Below are 13,607 nucleotides of genomic sequence, written 5' to 3'. Positions count from 1 at the left end.
AGGTTGGGATAAAACATATTGTTTAAATCACATTTCAAACGATAATTTCGATGAGATACATTTTTTCGGTGATAAAACCGAAAAGGGTGAAAATGATTATGAAATATTTACATGTTCCAAAGTTATTGGACACAAAGTTACCTCGCCCAGCGACACAATGGAACAGTTGAAAACAATTTTAAATATTTCTTAATAATATTTTCTTATTTTTTTTAAAAAAAATATTATTTTATTGTTTATAATTACCAAAGAGAAGAGATTTCTCTTATAATCAATCAATCAATCTTTTTACTTAATTTACACTAATTTTTTGGCTTTAACATTAAATAATCTTGTTTAATATTCACAATTATATTAATTTTATTTATTAATTCTAACGTATTAAAAGTTTTTACCATTTTAAATTATTTAAATATATATTTTTTATTTAAAAAAATTTTAAATCTTATGTAATTTAATTATATTGAAATTGAAAAAAAAACGATTTTTTTACGCAAAATAATTGCTGCCAACTTAAAATTTTATTTTATATAAAAATCTTAATCGTAGTAAATCTGAATGGTGTGGAAAATGGTAGAAAGTACAAAATTACTGGAAGAAAATTTAAGAGAAGCAGCTTGTTTTGGAAATTTAGATAAAGTTCGCGATTTAATACGAATCGGTGTTAATGTAAATGCACAACATGACATTAATGGATGGTAAAGGAATTAAAATTTCATTTAAAAACATGTTAAAATATTCTTTTCACTTTGAGTTTTATTTAAATCGATATAATTTTACAGGTCAGCATTGCACTGGGCCGCACATAGAAATTATTTGAACGTCGTTGATATTTTATTAACGTACGGTGCAGATAAATCAATTTTAACAAAAAAAGGAGAAACTCCATATCAATTGACTTCAAATAAAGAAATACAATTATTGTTAGAAGGTGTAACGTCAAATAGAGAACAGCAAAGGCTACCCATTATTCCTAATTATATAGAAAATCCACCATTAAATTTTCAAACAAATAGTGGAGTTATTACCAAAACTACTTCAAATAGTAATAATAATAATAAGGAAGTTAATGTAGAAGGAGGTAACGACAACATATTTCACTAAACACAAACTTTTTTTTTTTAATTTATAAGATTAACTCTAAAACCTTTTTTTTTCTTTCGTTTCAGAAATAGTATTAAAAGTAAGAATAGCTGATTCGGATGAACCTGATTTCATAGAAATTGACATACCAAAATCGGAATTAACTTATTTGAAATTAATCGAGACTTGCTGCCAAGAGTTATGTATAACACCGAATGATATTATTAAAGTAAGAAAATTACCTAATACTATTTTAAGAAAAGATAAAGATGTGATGAGGTTAAAAGATTTTCAAGAAATTGAAATAATAATGATAAAATCATTGAAACAAACTCCCATTCAAAAATCAATTTTTGTTAATCGAAATCAATATGAATCAATATCGACAAAAAAAGATCAAACCGTTTTGTATTAAATGAACTTCTCCCCCCCCATTCTGAATGAGAATTAATATGGAACATTGATAAATAATAATAATTTATATTTATTATCAAATTATACAAATAATACATTTATCATTATGTAATGACTATTGTTTATTAAACAAAATGATTATCAAAAGTTAGTAAAAAGAAGAACACATTTCGGTGTGATGATACTACTATGGCACTTTTAACTTTTTTTGAAACAAAAAATAATATATAATGAAATAATATAAAAGAAGGAACATGTATACGTTTCGAACGAGAAATTGGCGCCAAATTTTTTATTTTGAATTTAACGGAAATCGAATGAATGAAAATTCAAATAATTGAATCTAACATGATTTTTTAGGTTTTGACGATTCTTCGTCCGTTTCGTTTTCTTTTTTCTTCAAATGTTGTACTAAATGTATGAGTTTGTGTTTTTGTAGGGTATCTTGTCGCGTTACTTTCTTACCGCATTCGTCACATGAAAAACTTTTCCTCGCTTTTCCGCATTCGTAAAGTATGTGCCTGTAAAGAAAATAGAAACGTTGATGACGTCGTTTCCGTTTCCGTTTTTGTTTGTTTTACGGTCGTACCTGTTCAAAGCGTATCTGCTTTTGTATTTTTTCGTACACGTCGGACAGGGAAGTTCTTGTGCGCAACTCCTACATTGAAGATCTTTAACGTCGGACGATGATGAATTCGTGTGAGGTGATGGTTCGGATGGTGCGTGATTGTTTGATATATGTGACATCCAATCAGGTTCGACCGTTTCCGGTTCGCTTAATGACGTTCGACACATGAGCAAAGGTACTGGTATCCCTGTAAGGATTCCTCCTTTTTAAAACACCGACCTAAACCTTATTATCATCACAGTTCTTACCTCTATCGACGACAGGCTGTTGGTAGAAATTATTTAAGGGTCTTCCATCGTAAATTGAATCGGTATCAGAATTGATCGTGTCACCAGTGACGTTTACATGACCAAAACCATCTTCGCAATTGTTCGTTTCTTCTCCTTCTCCTTCTCCATCATCATCTTCTTCTTCTTCATCTTCTTCGGTTATTTCTTGTTTGGGTTCTACCAATAATATCTGTCCTGGATCTATTTCTTTTTTTATTTTATCATCGTTAGGTTTATCTAAATGATTTTTATTATCGGAAACGTTATCGTAATCGTTCGTTTGATTAACGATGGCACCAACAGCACCAGCCCCGACAGCACCAGCACCAACAGCACCAGCCCCGACAGCACCAGCACCAACAGCACCAGAATTTCCTATTTGCTTTTCTATTTTTATTCTTTTTATTATATTGTTTTTATTTTGTTTGTGTCTTCCGTTTATGTCTTCCATGCTGTTGTGTTTCCAACTTCTAACCACGTAATTCTCTAAAAAAAAAAAAAAAAAAATTTCACGATATCCATCAACCTCCTGTTTCTCTCTCTCTCTCTCACCTGAACATTTATATTTGTCATCCGCGGGTCCGTTCCATTTATGTTCAGACACATCGTTTCTTATGTGAGATTTAGAATTTAAATTTTGATTTATGTATTTCGTGAATGATATTTCCTGGAGTTTGGATAAACTTTCTTCGCATTCGATTCCATCCGTTTTATTCGTCATCCATCCTCTTTGCCTTTTTATATTTTTCCCATTGTCCGGAATTGGAAATTCCGATGATTTTCTCGTCCCGGTCAGAGATGGAGAATGAAGAGGAGGCGGTGGTGGAGGATGATTATGATGATGATGATGATGATGATGTTGTTGTTGAAGGTTTTTTACGTTTCCTCTACGCGAATGATTCGTTCGATTAACGTCCGTGAGAAAATTTGAATTTTTCTTTGAATTTTCCACGTTTCTCCTGTTCTCTTCTTTTGTTTCTTAACAAAATCAATAATTTAAACTCGTGCTTTGAGATACAAAAACAATGATAACAAACAACAACATACCTTCAGACAATCCTTTTATCAATAATGATTGTGCTGCGTTTAAAAATCCGTGTATGTTGTTTTCCGACACGTTAACCGATCCATTGTAAATAAATGCAACGAGGGATTTCAATTGTTCGAATTTTATGTCGTTAAATATTAATATTGGATGTTTGTCCGGCATTATTTTCAATAAATTCTATTATTAACAAACAAACAAACAAACAAACAAAACAATCAAAACCAAACGCACTAATAATAATAATAATAAATAATTTTATTTAACACACACACACACACACATCGATAATTTTTCCTTTTTTTTAATTCGTTTTGAGATTTTTTTTTGAAAAGTATTTAATTTAAATATTTACCAACAGTTTGATAATAATAATAATAATAATAATAATAATAATAATAATAATAATAATGATGATGATAATGATAATGATAATATTAGTGACACGTGTTTTGGTTTTTTTTTCGGTTAAAATATCAGGCATGTTGTTGGGCTTGGCAGCACATGAGCTTAAGTCAAGAGAGAGAGAGAGAGAGAGAGAAAAAAAAACCATTTAAAGAATTCAAACTGGTTTTCATCTAGAGAGAGAAAAAGAGAGAGAGAGAGAGACACGTTGAACTCCGGTTTGACCGGACATACATTATAATAATAATTTTTTATTAATATTTTTATATACATATATACATACATACATATATAAAATAGTTTGTAAACGAGATTTAACAATCTGGGGTGGCCGATTATCGATTATTATCATCATCATCATCATTATTATTATTATAATTTTCGTTTTAAATAATATTCGAACCAACTGTCAACCGGTTTTTTTTCTTATTTAAAAAAAAAAAAAAAAAAAAACTTTCGTTTTTTTTTTTCCATTCTGAACACATTTTATAAAAAAATATTTGTTTGCGTTGGAATTTTTTGACTACATTACCTTTTCGATTAAATCAACGATTAATCGATATATCGAACGATACTTTTCGATTATTTTTCAAAATTCGCGAATGATAAAAATAACCGTTTATATAAATTTTCAAAAAAAAAAAAAAAAAAAAAATAGAAAAAATTAATATTTTCGTTACCCTGAATTATTATTATTATTTTAAAAATAAAAATTCAATAGCGTTGAAAAGATCAATATAATAATAATAATAATAATAAGGAAACAAGTTTTGCGTTGAGAGTAATAATAATAATAATAGTGATAATAATGATGATAGTAGTATTAGTAGTTGTAATGACAGGTGTACGTATATGACAGTTCGTGCTTTAACGTAACGATCGTGTGTTATGCGGTAGCATTTATTAATAAGCCACGCACATTCGTGTGTGTGCGTGTGTGAATATACACGACCTTTTCAAATAAATAATAATAATAATAATGATAATAATAATAATAATAATAAGTTTAAAATATGTGACCGGGAACATATTTAAATAAAAAACGAGTCGAATTTTTGCTTCTAAAAAAACAAACTTGATATGTTACCTTTTTACAATTTTTTTTCCTTATTTCGTCAAAAAAAAAAAAAATCGATTTGCACCTTTAATTAAAAACCGTTAATTGATTATTATTATTATTATAATTAAATATAAAATAAAATTTTTTTTTTTTTTGAAAATGGCCGACATATTTGTTTTCGTCGTCGTTTTAATTTGATTTTTTTTATCGATAATTAAAATTTTTCTTTTTTCTTCTCCAGTTTTTGAATACGTTTTATTATTATTATTATTATTTTGGAAAACACACACACACACACGCACACGCATAAGCCTAAATTCCCTGTGAATAAATATGAGGACCCGAAAATAAAAAAAAAAAAAAAAAAAACAGAAAAACTAGTTTTTTCGTTCGTTGGGTACATTATCGAGGAAAAAACATGGGTTTTTAATATTTAACTTCGTTTACATAAAAAATAATAAAAATTAATAATAATAATAATAATAATGATAATAATAATAATAAGGTATATTTCGGTATAAATCCGAATTACGAATGAGTTCGTTATTATTATTATTAAACGTTTACGATTTAATAAAATTTATTATCCAGGCATTTCCAGAGATTTAATGTATTCGTAATATCGTAAAAGTTTACGAAAATAATAATAATAATAATAATTAATAATCCAGGTAAAAAAATTTAATTAATTGATGACACAATAGACTCCGTGCAATTTTTTTTTTTTTTTTAGGTTTTAGGCTCGAAGGTTTTCTTTACATAATTTTAAATAAAATCCTGATTTTTAAAATGCCTGAAACGACTCGAAAATGAAAATGAAAAAAAATTTTTTTTTTTTTTTTTGTTAATAATCGTGAACTTTATTTATTTATTGATACCAACAGGTGGAATTTATGGTCTTTCATTAATTAATAACTATTTATTTATTTATTTATTGAGGGGTCATAAAAACGAAAATGAAAATGGAAAAAATGTGACGAGAAAACTATTATAAACGTTATTATTATTATTATTATTATCGTTATCACGTGAAAAACTTTCGAATTGTTATGATTAATAATAATAATAATAATAATATTTTCACACTCTCTCTCTCTCTCTCTCATCATTTTCTAACGTGTCGATCGAATATGTGCCTGTTTTGGGTGAATCCCTTATCCCCTTGTAACCTTTAGCGGTTAAGGACCCCTAATCAATTTTCCGACGACTTTTTTTTTTTTAAAGTCCAAGAGTGTTTACAAAAAAAAAAAAAAAAAAAAAAAAATGTGCAGGAAAACCTGTTTTTCGGATGCAAAGAGTGTACCGGGAGATATTTGTTACGGCGGTAAGAGTAGTAAAACCTGTTTTTGGAAGCCAACAAACCAGTCCCTCCTGAAATTGTGAACCTGATTAACTTCTTCTTCTTCTTCTCTTTTCTTGGGACGAGTTAATTTCAATTTAAATATAACAAGGGATCACTCTAATAATTTTGATTTCACTCCATTCTCCTTACTACTATTATCATCATCATTATTATTATTATTATTATTTCGTGAGTTTGATTTTATGAAGAGAGAGAGAGAGAGAGAGACAAAATAGAAATGACAAAAGAGAGAGAGAGAGAGATATGTGTATTGTAATCGTATGACGTAAATTATGATTAATGATGACTACTACTTATTAATAATGATAATTTAAATTAATACGTTATTTTTAATTACCATTTGGGGAAAACTTTTAACAAACAACAACAACAACAAACGGACAAAGTCGTGTGTGTAACAAACAATAAATAAATAATATTCATTTAATTTGTTATCATTAATTAATTAATAACCGTTATTTTTACTTTTTCAGCCATTCATTCATTCATTATTGTTATGTATAAGTTATAATTAAATAATAATAATTTTTCTTTTTATCATCATTATTCTTTTCCAACGTTTATCATCATCCCTTTTAAATGTTATTATTAATCCTTCTCATTTATGATTAAATTCTAATTAATAAATTAAATAATAAACTGTCAGCAAAGGTGTTCGACTAAATCATGGAGGAAGGTAAGAAGATGAAACAAACAAACAACATACATCACACAAGTTTTAAATTACAAAAAAAATGAAGAATTTTATAATATAAAAAATTGTGTGTGTGTTTGTTACATCCTAAAATGAATTTTGAATTATGAATATTTTATTATCATTATTATCATCATCAATTTTTTTTTGCAAAAATACAAGTTGTCGGGTTGTCGACTTAAATATATTTTTTCAATTCAACCCTAAGGGAAAATTTTATTCATTAGATTCTTATTAATAAAATTTTTTAAATAGTAATTTATTGGGATAATGATTTTTGTTTTATGCGATGAGTTTGTGTTTGTAAAACAATATATAATTCACATTTTGAATTAAAATCATTTCATTATGATCATTATATTTAATAATGGCATTGACATTTAATAGGCTTCTTCAAGTTTTTTTATATAAAACCAGTTGGAAGCTTGTTTATTCCCTTCAGGCATTATTATTTGTGCTGCCTAAATGTAATTAATTTACATCAAACCAAATAAATGTGATCAATTTTTTCCTTTTCAAAATACTTAAAATATATTCGTTTGTAAAACTATGTGTGTTTGTTCGAAAAAAAAAAATTATTCGATTCGAATGACATTGAACACTAAGAAAAAAAAGTAATGATAATGATAATGAAAACTTACAGACAAATAAGAGCTTGATGCTGATAATATTATTTTATGTGCATCAATACATTGTCCTTCTGCAGAAAGTGTACAATCTAAAAAAGATTCATCTTCGAAAAAGCAACCTGCTTCAGATGCTAAATTAAATGCATGTTTTTCCCATCTCAACGAATATTGTTTGCTGTTACTATTATCATTTCCCTCCATTCCTAAAAATCACATCAATAATATTTTAAATTATATTGTTTATTAACATAATTTTTTTAATATTACATAATCCAATGTAACTGAAATAATAATTATTAAAGTTAATAATAAATAAATAATAAATTTAAATAAGTTTTTTTTTTTTTGTAGAAAAACTTTAAAAAAATTAGAATTGTCAGGAATATTGTTAATGATTATTTAAAAAAACGTTTATATAATTAAAAAAAACGTTAAATTATAAATAATAATAATAATAATAATAATAATAATAATAATAATAATAAAATGTTAAAACTTTATAATTTAGTTTTAAGAACCGGCAAATTTATTTTTAAAAGTTTATTAAGATTCATGTTATTCTTACCTATAAAAAAAAAATTATAAATGATTAAATAATAGAAAATCAACAATCTAAATTAAAAATTTAGATATTGTCGAAAGATTTCTATTTGTCAAAAACAATTAATAATCATTTAAGTTAAAAAAAACAGGAAAAAAAAAATTAAAAAAAAAAAAAAAATTTTTTTTAATTTCAACACCGCACTTGAAAAACTCACAAATTCATTTGACGTGAGATTGTTTTGGATGAGCGCATCCTCGTGGCCTTTTGACAAATTAAATTTTTAAAAAAAAAAAATTATGGCCGATGACCGTTAAGATTTTTTTCACCAAATTTTTTTTATGGTGACATTTTAAATGTTTTAAATTGTAATAAACGTCTTCATTTTTGGTAATTAATTATTTACATTACACGCTATTAATTAAAATGTTTTATTTCGTACTTATCCGTAATATAAAAAGCATAAACTTTTCTAATTTAATTTAATGTGATATTTTTATTACAAATTAACGGTTAATATTTTTTATAAATATTAAAAATAATACTTTAAAAAAGTGTTCAAATATTAATTATTCTAATACAAATTTCAAAAAAAAAAAAAATGGTGTTCATTGCATAAAACTTCCGCAATAAATAAATTTCGAAAATATAACATATACATTTTTCTTTTTTCTTTTTTTTTTTGTTTGTGAAAAAACTAAAATTATTTATTTAATATAATTTATTAAAGGTGAGACATTTTCAAGGAAGACAATGAGTAATTCAAAAGAAAATATATTAAGTACTACCGATGTAAAAGAGTAAGTAAATAGACAAAAAACTCATTTAAAAAAAAAAAAGAAACACTTTCAATATATATTTTAACATTAATAGAATTGACGAGTCTCAAGAAGATGATGATAATGTTGATGATGATGATGATGAAGATAGATTAACCATATATATAAATTATTATTGTCCAGAAGAAGAAGTAGATGATGATGATGATCATCATCGTCCTCATCATTTGGATGATTATTTATATCCGAGATGGAGAAACGCACCAAGATATCCGGAAAATTTTATCGAATCCAAATCATCCATTTCATCAATGAAAGATTCTGATTATGAAAGATGGCTGAAAGATTATTACGATGAAAATGCAAAATTATGCGGTGTAATTAAATTAGATAAAAACGTGGATACATCTGATTTGAATGGTAAAGAAAAGAAACCATACGATATCAAACATTCAATATTTCAAAGCATACGAAAAAATAATTGGTCAGATTCGTAAGTATTTGAAAATAATTATTGAAAAGTGATGATGATGATGATGATGATGATGGTGCATCCTAATTTGTTAAATTTTTATTTACAGTACAAAATATTGGGGACCTAAAAATAGTAGAAGGCATTCACCTCTATTTAAAAATTTAAATGAATGTTATTATTTTCCAACTATACATCCAAATTTAAATTTAAGAAGTAGGTATGGTAGATATCATTCCCAGTTGTACACGGCATCAGCCATCCCTGAGGTGAGATGATCTGTCCAAGGTTCTTCTCTACAGGTTCAAGTGTTTATCTAACCGTAAGTCTTTCATACCCAAGAAAAAAAAAAAAACAATTTCCTACTGGACACATAACAAACATACAACCTCAAACAAAAATTATTTTAATCATAACTTGTGATGGTAATGAACCAGAAGACATTTTCTCTCTTATTAATTATTGTATATAAATTTATTTATTTTTTTTACAGTATCCATATAGGAAATTAATTTGTACAACATTTAAAAAAAATATTGAAAAATTAAATGTTAAAAAGATAAAAGTTGAAAAAATATTTTATTGGGATCAAATATATAATATGAAATGGTTTGATTATTTGACTAAAACAACAATTGTTAAATTACTTTGTAAATTTTTCAGGTATCTCTTAAATTAAAATATAAAAATTTTGTATTTATTTATATAATATTTTCTTTAAATTTAAATGTTATGAATTTCAGAAATCAAATATATTTAGAAAAAGTATGTTTTGAAAATGCTTGTTTGAAAAAAATGGATGGAATTGTTTTATTATGTGCCATTAGCAGAAGTTGTGGTGATTATTTAAAAGAATTACACATATGGAAAATGTTTGATTATGGAGAATGTCCATTTTTACTAAAAGAACTACCAATGAATAGTAATAATAATAATAATAATAAACAAACAAACATGATTATTACAATTGTAATAAGTTTGATTTTGTTGTTCTTGTTGTTGTTGTTGTTAATTTTAGGAAAAAATTATAATAAAAAATCAGAAGAATTTTTTACAAATATACATTTCATGCAAGTCTTATATAAATTTTCACGTTTAACACATTTATCTGTTAATTATTCATATTTGGCTAACGAATATGGAGATGGAATATTAAGTTTGAAATCAATAAGAGGTGGTTGTTTGAAAGAATTGAGAATATTATGTTTGAAAGAAGAAAGACCATTGCTAACAAATCCGGGATACGGTATTGGTGGATGGAAGATAAAAAATGACGTTTGGAAACGTATCGTTGATATTTGTCCTGATTTACGTGTTAAATTTGTCTTTCGTACGTTTCCCCCCCCCCTCCCTGCCCCCCGAGTGTTGTTCCAGGATAGGGATAGGTTTAATTTTTGTTGTTGTTGTCAGTTAACATGCCTCAATATGAAAACATAATTGTTTTCCTATCGAAAGATATTCCTGTTTCATCTGTTTACATATCATCAGGTATCGATTTAAAATTTAACGTTCCATGGGAAATCGATGTAACATTATTAGAATTAAAAAATTGGTACTCGAATACTTTGGGTGTGTAAATTTCCTTTTGTTTTTTTTTTTTAAATAAATAAAAAATTTTTATAATTTTCTTTTGTTTTTACAAAAATAGAATGTTTGAGCCTTCATTTATGGCATCACAGAGATCTTCTCGATTATATAATTAAATGTAAAATATTACAAGAATTTCCAAATTTATTAAAATTCGAATTTATTGGAATACTCGAAAATATAGAAACTCTTGAAATATTTTGTTCTAATTTAACAAATGGAAATTACAGTAAAAAAATTTATTATTATTATTATTATTGTGCTTAAGGTGTAAATTATTATTTTTACTAAAAGAAATATTTTTTACGTTTCAGAATTGAAATTTTTATTATTTTGGATTCAACTTCAATACACTGATAAAAAACAAATAAAAATAATTAAAAAAAAAATCGAAGAAATACAAAATAAATATTTCGATATATTTCGTAATAATCAAATCGATGTCGATATACAATCATATGCTTTATAATAATAACAAATTCAAATTATTATTATTATTATCGTTGTTGTTGTCGTTATTCATTTTTAATAAATAAATAAATAATTAGGAATCAATTAAAAAAAAAAAAAAAAAAAAAATTTTTTTTAGTTAGTCAGTTGTTATTGACATTTTCGTTAAATTTAATTGAATAAAAAAAAAAAAAAAATTTTTTTCTTTTTCTGAATTAGTTATTAACTAGCAGACGACATGAATGGAAAACTTTTTAAAGTATCAATAAACTCTGTAAGAATTTATTTATTTATTTATTATAAAATTGTTAATATATATTAAAAATGTTTAAACTATGTAAAAACATTTATATTATTTGTAGATGCCACTTATATGACGTCATCAGGTATAATAATAATACGGTTAAATACTTAGAAGGAATATTAGGAGAATTATGGATGACGTTAGAAAAAGGATTAGGTTTTAAATCAGAATATTCAGAAGAGGGTTGGTTAGATGGTATAGACATTTTTAAAAAAAAAAAAAGGGATGTTTTATTACAACCCGTACTTTTCATATCGAATAAATCGGATTATTTTGCAATACCCGTTACCGATGAATGGTGGGTGGTTATTTTTGTTCATTTTTTTTTTTCAAACACCCCCAATAAATTAATAGGTTTTTGTTTTTTCAGGTTCGAAATATATTTAAAAGATGGTAAAAGTACATCGTATTCCGTATCGTTTACTAAAAATTGGTCAAACGATCTTTGGTTAAGCACAATAATAATTAGTTTAGTTTTAATGATTACACTTCACGCCATGCTTAAATTTTCATATAAAATTAAAAAGGATGAAAAAGGATTTTTAATAAACGAAACGAATAATATATTTAAATTATCATTCGGTTTGTATAGGTTCCTACTCCCTCCTCCTCCTCCTCCTCCTCCTCCATGATTAATAATATTTTTGTCGTGACAGAGAATAAGTTAAAAAATGTGAAAAATTGGAGAAAATCAAAGGAAATTAATGTCGTTCGAAAAGAAGAAAAATCATCATTAAGTCGTTGTTTAATAACAATTATTGGGTCTTTTACGTCACAGGGTACAAGTTTCGATATTGAAATGATTTCCGTTAGAATATTAATGATTTTCATACTTTTTTTCGGTTTGATCATGTCAAATTCATATTCTGCACGTTTAATTACTCAGGTTGGTACCCCCCCTCCCCCCCCTAAATGGATGACACTCCCCAATGTTAATAATAATAATTTATATTTTTACAGCTTACGGTTGGTGAAAGATTTTTACCTTTTCTCTCACTAGAAGAAATTCCAGTAACCGGACAAAAATATTCTTTGTGTATAAGAACTCAAACTTATCCATATTTAAAATTAATGGTGACGTCATTTTGTCATTGATTACGTCATAGAGGGGGGCGATAATTAAATTTCTCGTCATTACAGGGTTTATTATCGAAAATGCCGTCGAGGGATGAACCGAACGTTTGGACGAAGATAATAAATAGAAAACCGTGTCCGACAAATGAAAAAACGACAGAATTGAATATTTGTGCGCCATATGTAGCATTCATGGAAACTCCACCGGTTATGAAAAAACATTTGAAAAAAAATAAAATCTGTAAAATGACGACGATACCGAAAAAATATTTTTACGCACAAATTTTTCTACTAATTAACGAAAACGTTAATAAATACGATAAAATGTTATTTCACAATAAGTTAATATTATTATTATTATTATGTACACCCTTAAATTTTACACATTAAATTATAATTATTGTATTATTATTATTATTATTATTATTGATTATCAGAATGATAAAATATCAGGAAACGGGTGTTATATCAAGATTAAAACGTAAATGGTTAAATAGAGAAAAAATATTTGGAGCTATTGATAAAGAAATGCAAGTTACTTATCAACACACCGAAGGAGTTTTTTTATTTTATTTTATTTGCATTTTTATTACATTTTTTTTATTATTAATAGAAAATTTTATATATAATATTAATAATAAAAATGCAAAAAAATAAATTTAATCGACACACACACACACACGCAGTTTTCCTTTTTTCCCTTAAAAACTATTACATTTAAATAAAAATTTAAAATACAGACATAATAAATATATATAAAATAAACTTTATTATTATTATTATTATTATTATTAATGCACTATTTTTTTT

The 13,607-nt window shown here is 25.8% G+C and overlaps 4 protein-coding genes across 4 annotated transcripts in view; 3 read left to right on the top strand and 1 right to left on the bottom strand.

The window, feature by feature from the left end:
* The window catches only part of Phum_PHUM328310 (phosphomannomutase, putative), a gene marked incomplete at both ends in the record, with an annotated part of 1,179 nt that extends 986 nt beyond the window's left edge, over positions 1-193 (top strand). The window contains one exon of the mRNA XM_002427505.1: positions 56-193. Coding sequence (XP_002427550.1) covers positions 56-193 — 138 coding nt within the window. The remainder of the gene's footprint in view (positions 1-55) is intronic.
* A 377-nt stretch (positions 194-570) lies between these two features.
* Positions 571-1,498, top strand: Phum_PHUM328300 (ankyrin repeat-containing protein, putative; the record flags this gene model as incomplete). The annotated part of the gene is made up of 3 exons (XM_002427504.1): positions 571-698; positions 783-1,081; positions 1,170-1,498. The coding sequence occupies 3 exons, from the start codon at positions 571-573 to the stop codon at positions 1,496-1,498; spliced, it is 756 nt and encodes a 251-aa protein (XP_002427549.1).
* Positions 1,499-1,840: 342 nt separating this feature from the next.
* Positions 1,841-7,791, bottom strand: Phum_PHUM328290 (BTB domain transcription factor, putative; the record flags this gene model as incomplete). The annotated part of the gene is made up of 6 exons (XM_002427503.1): positions 1,841-2,018; positions 2,087-2,312; positions 2,374-2,880; positions 2,947-3,372; positions 3,442-3,619; positions 7,603-7,791. 6 exons carry the CDS (start codon positions 7,789-7,791, stop codon positions 1,841-1,843), a joined length of 1,704 nt encoding a protein of 567 aa, XP_002427548.1.
* A 1,093-nt stretch (positions 7,792-8,884) lies between these two features.
* On the top strand, positions 8,885-13,187 carry Phum_PHUM328280 (uncharacterized protein; the record flags this gene model as incomplete). Its single annotated transcript, XM_002427502.1, has 11 exons — positions 8,885-8,931; positions 9,005-9,403; positions 9,492-9,651; positions 10,046-10,712; positions 10,793-10,951; positions 11,031-11,198; positions 11,835-12,021; positions 12,094-12,305; positions 12,380-12,609; positions 12,684-12,797; positions 12,864-13,187. The coding sequence occupies 11 exons, from the start codon at positions 8,885-8,887 to the stop codon at positions 13,185-13,187; spliced, it is 2,667 nt and encodes an 888-aa protein (XP_002427547.1).
* Positions 13,188-13,607: the final 420 nt, after the last annotated feature.

Source organism: Pediculus humanus, genomic scaffold (assembly GCF_000006295.1).
Source record: "Pediculus humanus corporis 1103172107734 genomic scaffold, whole genome shotgun sequence".
In the NCBI taxonomy this organism is placed as follows: domain Eukaryota; kingdom Metazoa; phylum Arthropoda; class Insecta; order Psocodea; family Pediculidae; genus Pediculus; species Pediculus humanus.
Note: the sequence above shows the minus strand (reverse complement) of the source record. Positions and strands in the feature narration are given on the sequence as shown.